Genomic DNA, 21,636 nt, shown 5'->3' with positions numbered 1-21,636 from the left:
CAAACTACCTGCCGTTCTATCGCCATGCTCTAAGACAAACTCTAACCTTAACCAACTTCGAAGAGTGCCTAAGCTTAACCAGTGTAGAAACTTGCCGTCCCACGATTGGCGCTCATGTCACATGACCTGGCCAATCAGAGCGCTAAACGGGAACCCGGAAACGGCGATGCATTGTAAAAAGGCTTCAAGTGGCCCGGGGACCAATCCAAGTGCTCCTGTCGGTCTTCGTCAGGGACGCGACAGCGTTACCAATCTGTTCTGCATGTTTTTCCATTGGGTTTATATTCTGGAGGGGAAACCCTTGCGAGCACGGGGAGAACATGCAAACTCCACACAGAAAGGCCCGGGAGATACCCCACCTGGGTACCTGGCAACACGGCAACCTGGTCCCCAAGCGGGAATCGAACCCTGGACCTTCTAGCTGTGAGGCGACAGTGTTAACCACTACACCACCATGCCGCCACTTTAAAAAAAAATTAGATACAGATATGTGTTATCCTCTGTGTATAAATTATGGTATAAACATATTATACGTTTCCCTCACTGTCGACAAGGAGCGAGGAACTGCTGGATTAAATCTGGCTGATAATGGATTATTCAGACACCCTTTTATCTGATCCACAAAGGAACAGACGGAGCTTCTGTACTCTCCCTGAATGCCTGAAAGACTTCTCCTCTGAGGAGTGTAATTCAGACTGTATGACACGTCCAACATAACAGATGGATGGGATGGCTGGTCTCCCAGCAAAAGATGACTGAACATGGGTGGTTATACTGTACGTATTTCTCCTGTATTAACCAACATATTAACCTTATTAACCTGACTACCATGGGATCCAGAGCCTTCTCCCGCTGTGCCCCCCGCCTCTGGAATTCCATACCACAAGACATCCGCACAATAGACAACCTCCCCACCTTTGTTTCCCGTCTCAAAACACATCTGTTCATTCTGGCATATTCACTTTAATTTTAAATGTATTATAACTGCTCCCCTATGTGTAACTCTGTAATATTGTGTTTTTACTGTGTGAAATTGTATTTGTTTTTAACCCTGTACGTGACCTTGGGTGCTTTGAAAGGCACTTAAAAAAATAAAATCATTATTATTATTATATGTCCGCCAGTGACTTTAGCCTGATGTTTTGTACATGTATAGAATGACAACGGAAAGGGCAACCTCTTCTGGCATATCACGGTAATCTGCTCCAGTACACCAAAGACTGACTGCCATAGAATCTTAATAAATTCCTTTAAAAATACCTCATTGTCAAGTGTCTTACCGAGGCTGGTTTGGGAGTTAGGGTTGACATATTGGTCCTTACTCCATTCGACCAAAGACTTCAGGATGGAGACGAGACATTCGAGACCCTTCTTTCTCAGGGTCAGCTCCTGTAGGGTGACATGTTCGACAGTAAACATGAATGTCAGAGATATAATAATATATTGTGAATTATAGCCTGGTCACACCAATGGTCGCAATATGAGGAATGAGGAATATGCATATGAGCATATGAGGAAACTCAAACAAACAAACAAATGTTGCCGTGAATAACAGGGTTCCCACACGTATTATCCCATTCAATTTCAAAACCCTTCCAATTTCCATGACTGTATTTCTGCGGTATAATTAATTAACATTTCCTTTAACTGCTCTGACATAGTAAATTAAGAGGTTGGAAACACAAAGAAACAGCAAAAAAAAATTCAGTTTACAACTCCTGTAATTTATACTTACTCAAAATGTACATAAATGATAAATCTATGACCATTTTACATTTCCAAAAATGTATGGGTAACTTTCCCTAACTACTTCAGGGTAATCATATTTACCTGGACTAAGCCGGTACATGTGGAGTGAGTGAGTGAGTGAGTGAGTGAGTGAGTGAGTGAGTGAGTGAGTGAGTGAGTGAGTGAGTGAGTGAGTGAGTGAGTGAGTGAGTGAGTGAGTGAGTGAGACTGTAAAATCTATTAACCCTTTCACTGCCACACTACAGCAGGTTAACCCTTTACGATCACACTATAACCTGCTGTAGTGTGGCAGTGAAAGGGTTAACCTGCTGTTGAGTGGCAGTGAAAGGGTTAACCTTCCGTGTATTGTCACAGTGAAAGGGTTAACCTTCTGTAGTGTGGCAGTGGAAGGGTTAAGTGGAGACAGAAGCGGTCACCTGAAGTGGGGTGGTGCCGAGCTCGTGGCCCGCCCGGCCCTGCGCGATCTTTGAGAGGTCGTTGACCAGCCTCTCAAATATGTTAGCAGCATTCAAGTCACAATCATAATTTACATAGATATCCACCACACCCTGTGCATCTGAGAGAGAGAGAGAGAGAGAGAGAGAGAGAGAGAGAGAGGGAGAGAGGGAGAGAGGGAGAGAGAGAGAGAGAGAGAGAGAGAGAGAGAGAGAGAGAGAGAGAGAGAGAGAGAGAGAGAGAGAGAGAGAGAGAGAGAGAGAGAGAGAGAGAGAGAGATGAGACACAAATGGAGATTTATAATTTTGTGGCAATTAATTCAAAATGTAAAAACTAGAGCCGACCAGAATGTTATACTTGCAATTCAAAGCTTCAAAACAAGGTTTTTGTACCTTTTAAATGATAACAGGCACTTGACCTTATGATCTCTTGAATAGGACATAAATAGGACAGAGTGTTGATTCAAGATTTTATATAAGAATACAGTATATACGAATTTCTATCGTAATTTTGGTTTATGATCAAAGCTTCAAATTCTTCAGTTGCAGCCCCCCAATAAAAGCAAAAAAGCAGCCCTCAGATCCACGATATTAACCCACCTGCGCATATTCTAATGAGGGTCTGTATGACCATCCATTTGTGGTCGTAGGAGCTTGTGGACGTCTCCAGAATGTACAGGAATATCTCTTTGAAGAACACCTGCGGAGTTAAACAGCATGATGAGAACAGCAGCGGTGTTGAGTGGGAATAGAATAGAATAGAAATACTTTATTCATCCAGAGGGAAATTTGGCACTACAAATCACTCACAGTAAACAGTAAACATTTACTAGGCGATAGGTAGACAAAAACTAAAAGTCACAAATAAGAATACAAATAAGCCTAAGAATAAAATATGCTCCGGGATATACATTTCCTATGTTACATTCTAATATAAAATATACAGTAAGTGTAAAATTGTACTATGTCGGTCTAAAAGTAAAAGTCCAGGAAGACAGTACTGACACCCTGTGCTCAGTGATGCAGTGAGGCCTGTGAGTTATAAAGTTACATAAACCTTCAGATTCTGGGGAGAAAATGTGGTACGGTTTGTAGGCGACCATACGCACATATTTTGGTGACGAAAATAAAGACATTTGGAAAAATGTCAAAAGAAGAAATTCAACAGCCTGAAAAGACACCCCACTATTGGTTTTTATTGGAAGTACAACCTGAACGCTTGTTTAATACAGACCAGTGTTATATAATACATATTTTGTTGATGGTTGCAAGAAAAATTATTACTATTAAATTGATGAAGCCTAATCCTCCCACGATTGCTCAATGGTTACAGATGGTCAGTTATTAACTACTTTTTTACAAGGAGATGGATATCAGTTATTAACTACCTTTTTATAAGGAGATGGATACCAGTTATTAATTATGTGTGTGCATATATACAGTATGCATGTATAAATATATGGGTATAGTAGATGTATGTGTACCTATTCTGGTACAGTGATATTTAATGTGAAGTGAGGCCCAGTTAAATTTTTGTTCTACAATGTCAATTGCAAAAAATAAATATTAAAATCCTTCAGAAGCCCCTTTTAGAAGAAGTTATGACCACAGCAGCCATCTTATTGTTCAAAACAGAGTCTTCAGGGTGAACTCATAAAGACTCTCCTTCACGGCCACAAACACAGAGGGACAGGAAGTCATCAAACATGGCGTGATGGAGGGAGGATGTATATCAGAAAGAAGGCCTGAACCGGCTGCGAGGGGGATGCCGATAAATCAAAGAGGCAACAGAAAGCGGGTAATGCTGAAAACTCAATCGCACACAAAGACAGAACTACTATTAGAGCTCTCTGATTAACCATGTCTCATAAATCACCTGTGTCAGCTGCCTGCTGCATTGAGAGATTGTGTCAGTCTGTCAACATTAGAATGTATTATTTTATTTATTTATTATTTATTTATTTATTTTAATTGAGGAAGGGCTAGCTGGCATTTATTGGAAAGTGGCAAAAATAACACCTCAATTTGCACTTTGAGATGGGAAGATGATTAGCAGAAAGAGGGTAATTAGAAACAGTTTTTCTATCCGTCTTAGATTATGGAGATGTGATTTATAGACATGCTGCTGCTTCCACTCTTAAGCCCTTGGATTCTGTACGTCACTCAATCACTTCATTATTAGACTGGTCCTCTGGACCTCATCATACTCGCTCCAATAATTGGTTTACACTTCAAACCCCCAGAGTTTACACTGAAATGTGGAAATCTGCTTTTGGCTTCTGTGCCCCTGACACGTGGAATGTCTTGCAATGTACCTTAACACTTTGGTCGCCAAGGACGCCTTAACTCGTCATTCCCCGCCATGCTAATTCTACCAATGACGCCGTAACACGTCATTGAGATCAATATTTCAAAAATCTGTGATCGCAATCATATTTCTCCCCCCGAGACTTGAGATCTACTGTTGATCCCCTCTCAACTCTCCAACGGTTCAAGAGCGCCATCTGGTGGCCAATCGGCGGATCGCCCAAACCGGAAACCGGAAACTGGTGCTCATCCAAATTCGGTCCGATCACTCGCTATAGGTCCCGGGACTCGAGCGCGACACAATGGATAGCGATCCGTTACCAATAACCCGATAAACAACATGATTTGGACGTATATACTATTATACAACCTGGAGATGGATCGCATATTTCAACATCCCATAATAGGAATATTTTTGCTCCACGCTCATCGCCCAACGGCCCCCGAGGAGAATGGGGTAAGTTTCAGCATTTTTTTTTTACCGTGTTCGATACAAACTGCTCTAATGATCATATCACCCACACTAGATGAATCATCTAACGTTGGCCACGGAATTATAAACGACCCCCCCCCCATCCGGTCAACATCAGATGATAAGTAGTAACTTCTAGAAGCACGTCCATTTGAAATTTTTTATCTCGCACCGATCGCTATCAAACTGTATTTGATCATCAATATAATGCATTTAGGGCTATAAATCACGTTCTGCAGAATGCTGCAGAAAACGATAAAAACATATTTATACTTTAGACCGTATTTTAGTATGAATATGTGAATTAAAAAGTATAACGTTCCCACATCCTGAACGATAGATAATTGACGTTGAATGGGCCATAGTAATGTCAATTTAGCAATACAATTTAAAAAGTTATAGCCCTGCAAAGAAGGGGAACTTCTCCATAGACAAATAGAGCTGGCAGAGGATGGTATCATGATGTACATAAGCCTGGCAAAGAAAGTGTTAACACTTTCTGCGCCAATCACGAGTATACTCGTTATTGGCCGCCAGCGGTTAACCGCAAACGTATACATGAAAACATTTAGTCTCATTAGCTATAATATAGAATATACAATAGATCCGCAAACATCGTGAAATGTTGTGAAAATAGGCAATGGAAAGCTGGCGCCAGAGAGCAGAGATGGGCGCTGGCTATGGCGTTGAATGAGTTAAAACTCAATACATTGACAAATTTAACAATATGTATTAGGGGTGTAACGGTACGTGTATTCGTCCCGCGAATTTACGGTACGGCCGTCACGGTGCGGTACGCGCAGCCATACGAAGAATACGCCTCACAGCGCACACTCACCAGTCACGCATGCAGGCACTCGCGGGTTCCGTGTCCGTGTGAGAACAGCACACGGCACACCGAGTCCGACTTCAGATGAAGCAAATTAAACCAATGGAAAGACACACACACGCGTCGCCAACACACCCGCCAACCTTCTCCCCCGCCGGACTCTCAGGCAGAGCTGATCAAAAAAATAAATAAAAACTTACATACTGAGCTCCTCTCCAGTTGAACTGCTACGGTGTTTAAATCCAAATAATCCTCTGCCATTGTTGTAACATGTCATCTGTTCTCTAATATTCAGTCTCGTGAAATAAAATTCTCCCTAGAAGTGAAACTGAAACTTAGCAAGGATAAGTTGTTAAAGGGACAATAGGCAATTCATTTATTCAGTGGATGCCTGAACACAGAATGACACCAGTATCACTGACTACCACGGCAAGCCTATAGAACATTATTCTATTTAATAATAATAATTATAATATTTATCATAAATATATAATAATTCTAAATTATTATGAAAAAAATTATAATACTTTTTTCTGTTGTACCGAAATCGTACCGAACCGTGACCCAAATACAGAGGTACGTACCGAACCGTGGCTTCTGTGTACCGTTACACCCCTAATATGTATTGTACGGAACTGATGTCTGTGAAAAATGTAGGGCACAATAAACAAAGGAGTTACTTCGATTTGGGGTGGAAAGAACCTGAGAAGCTCACATTGATTAATTGGTCTCTGACACTACTGGATATAATTTATATGGAAATCTCTACTGCACGGGTAATTGGGGTGGGACAGGCCAGCATTGAGCTGTGGGTCGCAACGGCCGAGAAGGTTAAGGCCACTATCTAGCAGCGGAGCAGGGTTGGGGTGGGGGTGTTGGTCCTGGGGGGTCCGGGGGTCCTGGGGTGGGAGTGGGGGAGGAAATGTCTTTTGTGGTGTCTGTGATAATATAATTTGTTTTTATTTTTAGGTTCTGTATTTATTATTTTTGTTATTTCTATCGTCATGCTATTGTCATTATTGTTATTGTTATTATTATTATTATTGTCCTGTGACATCTTGTTATTATTATTATTATTATTATTATTATTATTATTATTATTATTATTATTATTATTATTATTATTATTATTATTATTATTATTATTATTATTATTATTATTATTATTATTATTATATTGTGTGTTACGTTTTATGTTTCATGTCAAAGAAAAGAAGGAAAATAAAAAACGAAAAAATAATAATAAAGGAGTTACTTCAATTTGCATCTTGAGGTGGGTCTTGAAGTGGGAGAGCAGGGTGAGGAAGATGGAGAGCGAGAGCTCGAAGACGTCGGGCACGGACGAGACGCCGTTCTTGGACAGGGCCACGCACAGGTACTGCTTGATGGCGTTGATGAACATCTCGTTGGTCTTGAAAATGGGCCCGGCGTTCTGAAGGATGGACAGGAGCAGCTGGAGGGACAGGATCTTGGAACGCAGCTCATGGGACCTATAGCACACAGCGAGAGAGAGAGGAGGATACAGACAGATGCCTGTGTTAACCCTTTCACTACCACACTACCAAAGGGTTAACCCTTTCACTGCTACACTACCAAAGGGTTAACCCTTTCACTGCGACAATACCGAAGGTTAACCATTTCACTGCCACACTACAGCAGGTAAACCCGTTCACTGCCACACGACAAAGGGTTAACCCTTTCACTACCACACTACATAATGTTAACCCTTTCACTACCACACTACAGCCGGTTAGTGTGGTAGTGAAAGGGTTAACCGTATGTAGTGTGGCAGTGAAAGGGTTAACAAAGCTTCCAAGAGTATGGGGTGCTGAGCTGGGGTTGATGACACAGGAACATTTGTCTTCATGACCTTATTCAAACTAACGAGACTGAAGGCGACAAAGTGCTCCCACTTTGGAGAGTCGTTTAGCTGACGCTTGTATCCAAATCAATTTACAAGTTCTGTACAACAAGTCAGCAGGAAGGGTACAACTCTGTGGCAGCTAAGGGTAAGTAACATTGTTCGTCAAACTTGAGTGCTACAGACTTGAGTGCATATTAGCATAGTAGGTAATAATATAGGCAAGGTCGATTCCTTAGTAGCAGTAGAGTGCATACTAGTAAAAGACAGTACAAAGGTACATTTTTTTTGGATATTTATTGAAGTGTGTTTTTAGTCGACACGCTGTTCCCTTCAGTGCACAGTATGCCAGGTCAAGGACCTTGAAGCAGATTGGTGCTGCGATGGGAAGCCAGTGACATGGGCTGACATGGAGGTCGGAGATCAGGCTGTCGGTAGACCAGCTAGCAGTGCATTGCAGTAGTTGAGGCGAGACATGACTAATGGTAGCTGTTAAGGTTGAGGTTGGTATACTGGGAGAAGGATGTGGGTATACTGGGAGCAGGAGGTGGGTATCCTGGGATTAGGATGTGGGTATACTGGGGAGGGGGTATAACACTACATACATCTGTTTAGCACTATTACTCAGTAGTACTCATTTATATCCAGTTTAATCACCTGTACATTGTATATTACTATTGCACGTTACTGTTACATTTACACTCTGGTTGGATGCCAAACTTATTTTTGTTGTACTGTACTTGTGCTGTATGATGACAATACATTTTAATTAGGGCTGCGACTGTATCTCATTAATTTCGATTCATTTCGAATTAACTACAGAAAGAATTAAAAGTAAAAAAGAATTATGCATTTAATCGCACCTTTCAAAGGAAACCAGACTCATGCATGTGCTATAGGTATAAAGTATAATAAATCGCAAATAACTTTTTTTCTTAGTCTGGTTTGTTCATAAAAAAAATTAAATACGAGAAATTGAGATCAATCAAGAATTATTTTTTTCCAATGGTCAACTGTTCTGGAATGTACTTGAAAGTACTGCGTTTAACTTTTACCTCGAAAGTGCTTGAGTTTACAAAAGGTCCTTTGCGATATATATATATTATTCCTAAAATTGCTGCACTTTAAAATTGCATTGATCTGTTGGTCTGTGTAGTAGCTAATACAGGATTCACTCGTATACCAAAATTCATTTGAATTGAAAAATGTTGCTTTTCGCATCAAATATTGATATGCGATTAAAATTAAATTAATTAACTATAAAGTCTTGAATTAATTCGATAAAAAAGAATTATCGAGTCCCACCACTAATTTGAATCTAATGGACCCTTTTGAAAGTGAAGCTGGCTGTTGCATACCCAACCATCGAGTGTTGACAGAGCCTCTTAACTCATTCAGCGCCAGCTATTAGACGGGCCTGTTGTAGCAATGCCACGCTTTAAAAGATAGGAGTGCGTCACCTTGTTTGTAGAGCTATAACTATATTATATATTATAGCTATGGATACAATACTATGGTACATTTGACATCAACTATCTATCCTTCAGTATGTGAAAAATAATACATTTTTTCATCCATACGTTCCCGTGTTATACAGTGGTGAATATAAGTATGGTTTTAGAGTGGTCTGGGGTCATTCCCGAAAGGCTGTGTTATAGCCTCATACGTGAATCCTACTATAAGCGTTGCCGTTTCTTGCCTGGACACGCTACTGTTCCGCTTATGTTTCTTCATGAATGCATGAAATGGGGGGGGGGGGGGGGGGGTCGTTTCTGATTATTTGATTGCCAGTAACGGCATTTGTATTGAACACTATACGCCCGATCGGTATAAAAGTATTGCACGATCAAGCAAAAATGTACGTCAGATAGTCCTTACCTGTAATCGGGAGTATTCCAAAAATAATATTCCAATTGTTTGAACGCCATCTGGTACATCCGATGTCCATTTGGTCCACGACATAACCCACCTCAACATATGGATCGGGGATATTTGACACGCTTCAATGCAACAGGGAGAACCACTCGACTGGCCCAACCCAGAAAACTGCGCCCGGAGACATTTGACCGTTGCACAGGCCAAGATATAAGGTTTCAAAGGGTGCTCGATACCGCCGTCTAGCTGGATGTGGCCGGTATTGCACTTTGGCATTCTCAGGATGATTCCCCATGTTAACCCAGAGTCTGTGTGCCTGTAATGAATAGAAATATCGAATAAAAGAAATAACGATCAAATAACGAGTATACTCGTTGTTGGCGTTCAAGCGATGGCGCCCAATAACGAGTATAATCGTTGTTGGCGGGGAATGTGTTAAAAGCACAAATATGGCCCGTTTACAACTATGTCTTTGTTTACACGTCCAGGAGCAATATTTAAATCACGGTTTATCACCATAATGGCCCTTTAAGACTCATCCTCTTGATCTCATCCACCTGACACTTCAGACATCCTGCATTCAGAAGTGAGCAGACAGAAGGCTCACTAGAGCACCCAGTGAGTTAGTCCAGTGTTTGTTTTTTACATGCTGAAAGCTAAAAGCACATCTAGTGAACAAAGATGTAAAGAGGTCCCTCTATATGACTGCATGTGGGAAACACAATTTTACAGATTTGTCAATGAAATCAACAAATCTATTAGTCGACAAATTCAATGACCATTTATCAGACTGGCAGATTCGTAAGTGTAATATTAATGTCCAGGTAGGGAAATGAAGAAGCAGCATGCTGCATAACAAGTGAACACTCAACAGTGGCCAGTGTTGTAAAGTAAATGCCTGCCTTAACGTGGTGCACAAAACAAACATTTAAAACAATGTAAGAGTTCTGCCGACAGATTTTATACAAACCAAATACAACAGCGATCAATTAGGAACAGTGTCTGTGTTTTCCGACGAAAGTAGGCGCGCCCGCGGAAAAGTACCCGTATGTGCCGGTGTGACGAAAACACTTCCCGGAGTCTAGGACAGAGGTTCTCAAACTTTTTTATACCATGACCCCATTTTATTTAGAAATTTTTTTTGGCGACCCCACACTTAATGGATAGCGTAATTTCAATGTGGAATTAAGGAATATCAAAATAAAACCACACGTTGTTGAACTTGATCATGCATATTTATTAGAACATTTTATTACAGTGTTATCAATACACCTTTATATTAATTTATAAAACGACGCATATTTAGCCAAAATATGTTGCCAGAAATTAGGGATGTCCGATATTATCGGCCTACCGATATTGGCATTAAAATGTGATATCGGAAAATATCGGTATCGGTGTTCAAATGTATTTTTTTACATTTATTTAACCTTTATTTACCCAGGCAAGCAAGTAAGAACTAATTCTGATTTTATTTATTGTCAAAAGTATGCATAATGTCGTGTTAATTCCACGACAAGAGATATGTAATGTTAATTACCCTGCATATATCGGTATCGGTTGATATCGGTATCGGAAATTAAGAGTTGGACAATATCGGTATCGGTAAAAAAGCCAACATCGAACATCCCTACCAGAAATATATATAATAATTGATATATTGATATTTTTTACTTGCCAATGCACAACCCCACTGTCACCTACCCACGACCCCACTTTGGGTCGCGACCCGTAGTTTGAGAACCGCTGGTCTAGGATAACCCTATCTGCATCTCAAACAGCCACTCAGGGAAACCACGTTGTGCTCATCAGCCCTTATCTGCATTTCCTCAGAGACCCAAACCCAGCCATCAGACGGTTGCTACGGCAACCAATCAAAGCCCTCCTCTGCGTCAAAGGGCCTCAGCTCATTTACATTGTCATTCTCAAAACACCAGGAGGGTAGAAAAGTCGGAAGAAGCCAAACCGAGTACTTTGGGCCTCGCCTCGTGTGCCGAGACGCTGCCTCTGTGAGACGGGTTCTGCCTCCGAGCCGTGGGGATGATGTGCTACTCTGAATCCCACACGGCGTACGGTAAATCTCAGAATGAACAGTGTAAAAAAAGATGTATGTTTAAACAAAGCATACACTCGCACACCACGACATGGAACAACAACACAAATAACTCGGGGCATATAATGCAGTCTGAGCTAAAAGATCTACATTCATACTCGTGTAAATCCACTTGACAATAGGAGACTTCTCATTGTGATTTTTCTTTTTACTGATAGCCGTTATAACTGGGTAAATGAACCATACGTAAACAAAACGTTTGAAGCCATGAGAGCAGGATCCAATGCAGAGTCTGAATCATAATGCCGAGTGGTAGTCTAGGAGGCTTCCCGACAGTACATTCTGATAGCAGCGTTCTCTGACCGAGAACTATTCCCAGGGCAAAAGCAGCATTCTCTCATTTAAAGAGATCCCAGGTCACTCAGGTCTGGCAGCCAAAACCTCCTCGCCATCCCACGCACTAGGCTGTCGACCGTGGGGCACCGTGCTTTTTCCGCTGCCAGGATCCATCAAGGCCTCAGTCTCCCTTGCTGCCTTCAAGGCCAGCCTTAAAACCCAGCTATTTTACTCTGCCTTCCACTATGCTTTTTAATCTGCTCCTATGTTTTAAGTTTTTTATTCAATTACATTTTATTTATTTAAAATGTTTTTATTCTTATGTTTTAATTTTATTCATTTGAATGTTTTCATGTTATAGACCTTTTATTTTATTTGAATAAAAGGTTCCTTCTGCTGTGAAGCACATTGAGATCGCACTAGGTTTAAAGTGTGCTATATAAATGAAATCTATTATTATTAAAGCCCTTTTACCTCGATCTGTGTCGTTGATCTTTGACCAATTTCTTTGACAAAAAAAAACAATACTGCAGGTCTTTGGATGCCTCTCAATCCACACCCACACACCCACACACACAGATGTGAGTGATTACAATACACCCGTGTACTTTTCACTTGGGTGTAATGAATGAGAGAGAGAGAGAGAAACAAAGTCGCCAAACAGAGTTACATTCAGAAACCAGATTTAGGAAATCCTCTTTTCACCAAACATACGGCTGCTATCAGGACAAGCAGATCAGATGCTTCCGTCACGGTGGACCATAGGAAACCCAACGGCTAAATCTGATCAGCCTATTGCTATCCAAAAAGAGGAAACACGTGATTTAGTAGGGCTGGTTATACATCAGGAATACAGTGTAAGAATCACATGTGTAAGCTACACAATGTGGTGTGAGTGGTACCAGAGATAATAAAACATATATGATGAGATATGGCATCCACATAAACTCAGATGAGAGACAGTATAACTACAGTAACACCCATAGGGTTACACTGAGAGATATACCAACCTCCTATGTTTCATCCATATACTGTAGTTGGGTCAAGAACCTCAATTCCGTGACCATTCTCTGGCTAAGATGTTTTGATGATTGATTTGACTTCTATGGACCTTTTATAAAATATTTAGCCCCTGTGTCCCTCCCAAAAATCACAGCATTTTTTGTCAGATCCAAAATACCTTCTGGCGCCACCTTGAATTTTCTTTTATTTTTTATTTTTATTTTTTTATTGATATTTTTTCCCCCTCCTTTTTCCTCCGATTTTCTCCCATCCCAATGTTAGTCGTTATGCCAATTCCCAATCCCCTTCCTGGTCGCTGCGCACTTACCCCCCACAGTCGGTCTGGGAGAGTGGAGGCTATCACGTGCTTCCTCCGACACACGTCTAGCCAATCAACCGCTTCTTTTCACCTGGCAGCGCGGACTCTCACTGAGAGGGTGTAACGTGTGGAAGGATCACACTACCCCCCTTAGATCCTATCCGCGCTGAGCAGGCGCCCCAACCGAACTGTAGGAGTCGCTGTTTACAACAACCCGGACCCACCCCGCCAGCTTTCCCACCCTCTAATACAGCCAATTGTATTAGTGTGAACGGCCAGCCAAGCTGGTGACAACGGCGGAGCTGTGAGTTGGATTCGAACAGGAAAAATTTACTTTTTAACCATCATGTATGAATAAACTTTTTTTGTGTAAGTCGACCATTCCAATTCTGATATCAGTTTGACCCAGAAATCCAAGATGGCCACCATCCAGTAGAGCGAAATTGTAACTTTTAATGTCAAAACCAATTTTACCATGGTACTGTTGTACTTTAAACAAACTACCTTCATAAGGATCTCAGTAAAATAATTGATGAATGTACAGTATGACAAGATAACTAATTATACTTCAAAATACACTCTTTAATAGCTGTAACTTGAACAGGTTAAGAATGAAACCACTTTAAACATGTCATGATCAGTCTTAGGGCTGACCTTCAAAGCTTTTTTTGGCAATCGAAGCTTCGGGGCCGAGCTTCGATTTTAATTCGAAGCTTCAAGAGAAAAAAAAATGCTATGTCTATGCTTTGCCTCTGGCCGCACTACGGGGCTATTATATTATATACGGCTTTGAGCTCTCTCTCTCTCCTGCCGATTAAATCCACAGCTCTTCCTCCTGTGTGTGTGTCTCTCCGTTGAAAACTAGCGTCAGCTCAAAACAAAAGCAGTATATTGAGCGAGTAGTTAGGCGATAGGCGATTGGGCGCTGAGAGGCCAATCAGGGCGCACAAACCGAACGCGGAAGGACAACTGCCTTGGGTAAAGTATTCACGCAACCAGGCCACAGCAGAAGACAGTCTCCTGCTTTCTCTTGATACAGAGCATACCGGGCAGCTGTTGCCGAGATGACCGCTGCCGCGACATAGGCATCGGTGTCAGCTGTATCAATGACAACAGGGCCACTGTAGCCTGACTCGCATAGAACTGTGTAAGCAGAGAAGAGGATGGTGTCAGGGAGGCTGAGTGGCGCAGTGGGCAAGGCACTCGCCACTAAAGCAGGAGATGCTGGTATCGAGCCCAGCTCTCGGCGTTGCTACCGGCTTGGCCGGCCGTCATACTAACACAATTGGCAGTGTTAGAGGGTGGGAAAGCCGGTGGGTGGGGATTGGACGTTGTGGACAGCGACTCCTACAGGTCGGTTGGGTGACGCCGGTACGGCGGAAACAGGAAGTATCGGGGGCAGCGTGAGCCTCCCACGCGTTACTCTTCGCCACTGAGAGTTCGAGCTGTTGCGGTGAAAAGATGCGACAGGCTGCCTCCTCGAGTACCGTAGGGGACACACGTGATGCAAGGCTTCTATCCTCACTACAGCCGACCAGTGGGAGGCATAGTCTAGCAACGTTCAAGACAGGGGAGGGAAGAATTGGAAATACGAAATTGGGATGGGAGAAAAATAGAAAATAAGGAGAAAAAGTGGATAAAAAAAAAAAAAGATGATGGTGTCAGCCTCAGACTGGTCATAGCTGTAGTTCTGCATTGGTTGCTGGATTGACAAGTTGGTGGAGTGGGAGCCAACAGAGTAGATGATTTCTGTATCTACACCCTGTGCAACAAGGTTGGTCAGATAGCGGCGTATTACTTTTTGGAGCCACAGCAGTGTTTTGAACTCTCTGGCACTTTCATGTACCGTAGGTGTTGGGGACATGTACCTTACCTTGTACCCGCAGGTCTCGCTTGTCATCTTTAGATGAGTATGCTGCTTTGTACGGGTCATTTACACAGATGATACGGTCAGCATCACCATGGCGGGCAAGGATGATGGATGACACCTTGTGGATATAGTCCAACCACTTGTATGGGGTGCCATCTTGCGTCTGCCGATCTTCTGCTGATGGAGTTGCCATCCTCCAGATCATGCCCATGTCGACAAGAGCGAAGTAGGGTTCTTGCAGATCTACAGTTTGGAGAGAGAGCTTCTGAATGAGCTTGCTCTTCTGTGTCTTCCTATATGTGCCGTTGGAGTTGAATAAGGCCACACATTCCTCGACAACACAATGTTCCAGCAACTCGGAGAGATTCACAAGTTGACTAACCTCAACCAGGTCGATCACTGCCTTGAGAGCACTCCGCTCCATCTCATCTCCGTGCATGGCTGGGGCGACAGTGGCTCGGAAGGTAGAGCAGTCGTCTGGTAATCCGGAGGTTAGATTCCCACTCCTCCCGTGTGTCGAAGGGTCCTTGAGCAAGACACTTAACCCCTAATTGCTCTCGATGAGCAGGTTGGCACCTTGCATGGTTGCCTCTGCCATTGGTGTGTGAGTGAATGGGTAAAATGTGAGGAACAAATTGTAAAGGGCTTTGGATAAAAGCGCTATATAAATTCAGTCCATGGCCCCTTGGCAAATGTCAAGCGTTTGCTCAGAGGGACGGGTGTATGGAGGGAGGTTTTCTTACTGAACACCGGGTCAACTTCTCCTCTCCCACAGCGTGGGCTGAGTTGAAGTCTGCAATGAGTTCATCAGCGGCAGGCATGGCTGACTGTAGGAGGGTGGGTGAGGCTGGGTCAAATGGGAAGGAGTCAAACCAGGTCCTGCACTCGCTTCTCATCTCCTCGCATCCGAGGTGATATCTGATTTCAAGTGCGTAGGGCTTACAGCACCAGATACATTTGGTTTCATCATGTATCAGCCCTCAATCTCAGCCGCTTGGCACATCAGGGGAACAAACATCAGACATAGACGAAGACTCAGATTGGCTTTCATCGACCTCTCGACTTTTCTTGGCCTGTTCCAGTTTCTTGGCATTCCAAGAAACTGTACATGTATTATGGACACATTGTCTGATGGGACCTTTATCCCAATCAACAGTTGCATGGACGTTTCTGAACATGTCAAGACCGCTCCATAACAGTGCCTTTTTCTTTATATTTTCCCACCTCTCAGTAAATTTTTCAAGATGGCACCAGAAGGCATTTTGGATTTGGCCATCCGACAAAAAATTACGGCATTTTTGGGAGGGACACAGGGCTAATCAGAATAAAAAATGTTGAGATGTGAACAGCAACCTTTAATTAAGTGCCAAATATTCTGTTTGTTTTTTGAACTGTGACTAAATAGACACACCCCACTGCTCCTACACAGTTAGGATGAGTTATATGGCAGAGTATAAATTGCTGGTATATGTAAAAAATAAATAAAAAATAATAATAATAATAATAATTTACTTGGCAAATAAAAAGATTCTAATTCTAATGTGACTTTCACCAATGTGTTCCAGCTAAGGCTAATTAAAAAAAGAATTCCTTCCAAACGCTTCGATGGCGTGTCAGGCATCAAAGCAAGCCTTCTCTCACTGGAGCCAAAACACGACTCACATCTACTGTACAAGGACAGATCAGTTGAATTAATGATCACTGCATGAACTCCTATTTGTCACAGGGTTCACCCCCGCGCTGCTCTCTGCCTTCTGAGCAGGGAAGCATTGGAATAAAAAGGAATTCAAGACGATGATGCCGATCGCACCAGAGGAGCCGTCTTACTTGGGGTCGGGGGGCCCGTCCGACAGCGGCTTCATGGACAGCTTGCACAGCGAGCGGAAGACGAGGAAGGCGTCCTTCTGCAGGATGTGGGAGAACTTGGCACTCGGAGGCTGGCCCGGCACTGCCCCAGATTCCTGTAGGGAAAAACAATCACCAACTTTTTAATAAACATTGGATTATCAACATCTCCTTTCCTCGGCTCCGACAGCCTCTCGCCCACACAGCAAAACAAAAACACCTCCCAGGATCAAATTCAGTTCAACCTCGATCATTGATGAGTTCAATCAAACATAATCAGACCAGTTCTCATACACAGCGAAACAGGGTTGAAATTACATAAGTATTGTACATGGGCATCTATTTATCCTCCGGATAGGAGATGAAGGAGCATCACTCAGTGCAAGGGTTGACAAATCTCTCTTTCATAGTATTTTCTGTTTTCATTTAGTCCGTTTATTTTTCCTCAAAATTATTCATGCATCAAGGCCAGCTTCAACATCTTAAAAAGGTTTCCCTCGTTTCCAATGCTGTCGAGATTACAGGAATATTAAAACAGATAAAAAACACAAAATAAAGATAAGCGAAAAGAAAATCAGAGTCGAGGACGAGTTGGACAACCCAGACAATGACAACGCCATCATTTTCGCCTGCACATGCCTTGAGCACCCTGGGGTTTGTGTTGTCCAGTCCTCTGGCCTTATTCCCACTGATCTTGGAGAGCTGCCTCGTGACCTGGCCGTTATGTCGATTCTCACAATTTTCGACTTGACATTCTCTACAAGCAGGCATGCATGGTAGTCCATATCCTCTGGAACTACACCGTCGTGTTCGGCAGGCAGTTAGTGTAATTAGTGGACCAACTTGCAGAAGGTTTTCCGTGGCAGCCGTTTTATTGCTCATAACTCGTACAAACCAATTGTCCTCCAATTTCCATCCCCAATCCAGCAGATTCATTTCACTCTCTATTTCAATCCACACCATGATCTGGTAATAAACTCTATGGCAATGAAGACTCTGTAGGAGGGAGATGCTCTGGGGTAACAAATGACTTGGCAGACACAATTTGATAAGAAGATTGTAGCGCAAAGATGCAAGTGAATCTGTATTCTTGCCACCAAACATAACAGCCATCGCCTTGCTCCCAAGGTCCTCTTTATCACATATCTCGCTTGGTTTGGGAGTAGAAACACATTTGCACAAGTCTGGAAGGTCGATTCACCATTCACAACTTTCTGGACTTTTTGCCAACACTAAATATCCGTGAAGTTGTATCACATCCTGTGAAAGCATGAATAAACGGCAACTGGAGAACACAAGTTACTACCCAGGACTTGTTTCATCTCGCTGTCATACACTTTAGGAACTTTGGACTTGTGTGAACAAAAATAGAGGCCTATCTATTGTTTGTCTCGGTATAGTAGAGAAGAAGTAAATCTGTAACTTCCCCCATCAAGGTCGTGGGCTGATTTTGTGACGCCTCGACAATGTCCACGTCTGCATCCCCTGACGCACTGATGACAGTGCAGCCCTTCTTCTGCCGTTCCTGAGTCACAAGATTAATAAGTGCTCGTTTGTTAGAAGATCTGAAGACGAAGAGGAAATTCTTCCCACAAACTCAGTTTTTACATTGAAGATAACGAACGGATGGACGTTTTGTCCACTTCACTGATGAGTATTGTCTTTGATGGAAGGAGCTACAATTACACATTTCTTGTGGTCAGGCGTTGATAGACTTTTAGTTTGTTATTAAGGACACCCAATACTACAACAAACAGTTGAGCAACATTTTGTTCCAATTTTATTAATGTACAGTGTTTATTTTCCCATATATGCAGCCGCCTATTCCCTGTCTCTGAAACACTGTGTTGTTCCTTACGCAGGAATCATACATCGTCACTAGAGAGCAAAGGGTTGATAAGCAGGCATCCCTCTCCCTCTGTGCATCGCTGTTGGCTGTAATAAAAAAATAGTCTCTTCCTTCAACGAATATCCATGGCATGACAGTGTGACAGATCATTTGTAGGCATAAACGTTTAATTGTAAAGTGTGTCATCATTTTTGTGTGTGTGTGTGACATGTGTGTGACTGGAGAAAGTTATGCACTCGTCCTCACACTCGACATCACCTGGATCTGACATGTTATGAGACAACACTGTTGTTGTTGTTGTTGTTGTTGGGGGAAGGTGTGTATGTCAGGTGTGTATGTCAGGTGTGTATGTCTCTTACCTGAGTGTCATTGGAGGAGACAGACAGCCTGTCGTCGGGCAGGGATGGGGTGAAGCTGGCGGAGATAGGCGTGCCAGGGATTCCGTTGGCGTGGACATGCTCGCTGTCACTGCCCTGCGCGCCCTCATCCTCCAGGGAGCTATGGGTCCCCTCTGTCACCCCCTCTGACACCCCCCCCGCCGGCTCACTCTCGCCACCCGACTCCTTGGCATCGGAGCACAGATGGGCAGGGTCCAGATAGTGACCTACGGTGGAGGAGGGGGGGGGGGGGGGGGGTTTAGAGTATGTGACATTAGATGGCATCATCATCATGACAGGTGGCCTCAGGGCCACTAGGCAGATCAGACACTGTGACTCACCCCTCCTTAATCCGGCCCCCAACCAATCAGAATTTTATTTAAGATAGATTTCTGTATGACTGCCGAATTAGTAGTGGATTTATCTAATTAAGACCCTCTTAGTTATTTAAGCTGTGGTGGCCCATAAAAACCACAAATGGAGAGCTGTGGAACATAACAAACCAGGACAGCCTAGCCTACCACCATCAAAAGGAGAAAGTGGAACTGGATAGGGCATACTCTTAGGAAGGACTAAGGTCGCTTTCACATATAGTTTGGTGGACTCAGTGCGATTCGGGGGGGGGGGGGGGGGGGGGTGAAATTGCAACATTGTTGCATTCTTCATTTGGTTCGGTTTGCTTTCACACTGCAATTTGTCAAGCGCACCAAACTTTCTGAATAATGTCACGCGATCGAAAAGGGCGCTCGTCTATTGGATATATAGAATCCCAAAAACAGGCCTCGGGGACAGCTCTACAGCGCACATAGACACACACCACATTATTCTGCGAAGCAACCCAGCCCAGCGCACACACATACACACATACACCACATTATTCTGCGAAGCAACCCAGCCCAGCGCACACACATACACACACCACATTATTCTGCGAAGCAACCCAGCCCAGCGCACACACATACACACACACACCACATTATTCTGCGAAGCAGCCCAGCGCACACACATACACACACACACCACATTATTCTGCGAAGCAACCCAGCCCAGCGCACACACATACACACACACACCACATTATTCTGCGAAGCAGCCCAGCGCACACACATACACACACACACCACATTATTCTGCGAAGCAACCCAGCCCAGCGCACACACATACACGCATACACACCACATTATTCCCCGGAGCAGCCCAGCGCACACACATTATTCTCATATATTGCTGAAATGCTGACGCAGTTTTGTAACTTTGATGTGACATTGGTCGATTGTTCGATTGAAGCTCATTGCCATCATTCTCTCGCTAAACAACTTGTACACCTCGTTGTTTTTGTGAGTGGCCACAAGCAGCTGTTTAATTAGCTCGTCTGACCATATTGACCATATTTCTATCAGGGCTTTTACCTCCTCATTCGCCCACGTCTGTCCACGAGACATGTTCCATGCGTGCTTGTTTTGCAGCGCGCGCCGCAGTGTTTGTTTTGTTTCCTTCTACTCAAGATGCACAGTTTATCGGGTCACTTCCTATATTTGGTCTTGCGTTTGGTCCGATGAGCATTCACACCACAAAAGTACGCACCAGGGTTCACTTGGAAGCTAACCGAGACCTACGTTTTCAGGCGGACCAGAGTTTGCTTTTTTTGGTCCGCACCAGAGTTTGAATGAGCTTTCACACTACCCCAAACCAAGCGGACTATCCGAGGAAACGAACTCTGGTGCGTTTAAAGCGGACCAAACAGCTCTGGTGTGAATGCGACCTAAAACAGCATCACTAGACAGGCCTTGGACTACAACCCACAGGGGAAGAGGGAGAACATCGGAGTGAGCTGGCAAGAAGCAAAGGCCCTGGCCCAGAGGAGAGTGAGATGGAGAGCTCTGGTGGACGCCCTATGCCCCCCCCCCCCCCCCCCCCCAACGGGGTAAAGAGGATTAAGTCAAGTAAGTTAAAAAATAATGGGACTCACCCCCTGCGATGGTGTTGACGACCTGGTGCAGGATGCTCTGGACGATCTCCTGGGCTTTCTGCTCATAGTTGGGCGTCTCCTCTTCATCCCCTGCCACCTGGTGCTGCTGGGCTGCTGCACACACTGTGAGGAAGAGGATGTTTTATCTACTGTTTAGAGAACAGTGTGACCGAGAGGTACAACATGTGCATGTTACCTTTAACCCTTTCACTGCCACGCTACCAAAGGGTTAGCCCTTTCACTGCGACACTACGGAAGGTTAACCCGTTCACTGCCACACGACAAAGGGTTAACCCTTTCACAACCACACTACAGAAGGTTAACCCTTTCACTACCACACAGACGTAGTAGTAGTAGTGTGGTAGTGAAAGGGTTAACCTTCTGTAGTGTGGTAGTGAAAGGGTTAAGAACATGAAGGCTTTCTGAAACATGCCTGCCTATACCGGCACAGTAGTCATTTGAAGAATAATTCTCTAACTGTGATTATTA

General features: G+C 43.4%; 1 protein-coding gene across 1 annotated transcript in view; it reads right to left on the bottom strand.

Annotated features, from left to right (window-relative positions):
• The window catches only part of arfgef1 (ADP-ribosylation factor guanine nucleotide-exchange factor 1 (brefeldin A-inhibited)), a 154,746-nt gene that overhangs the window by 57,327 nt on the left and 75,783 nt on the right, over positions 1 to 21,636 (bottom strand). The window contains 7 exon segments of the mRNA XM_084325711.1: positions 1,281 to 1,389; positions 2,166 to 2,305; positions 2,784 to 2,883; positions 7,047 to 7,281; positions 16,935 to 17,068; positions 19,161 to 19,405; positions 21,148 to 21,270. Of these exon segments, the coding sequence (XP_084181837.1) occupies positions 1,281 to 1,389; positions 2,166 to 2,305; positions 2,784 to 2,883; positions 7,047 to 7,281; positions 16,935 to 17,068; positions 19,161 to 19,405; positions 21,148 to 21,270 (1,086 nt within the window).

Source organism: Notolepis coatsorum, assembly GCF_963971535.1.
Source record: "Notolepis coatsorum genome assembly, chromosome: 12".
In the NCBI taxonomy this organism is placed as follows: Eukaryota; Metazoa; Chordata; class Actinopteri; order Aulopiformes; family Paralepididae; genus Notolepis; species Notolepis coatsorum.
This window is presented reverse-complemented; position numbering and strand designations above follow the sequence as displayed.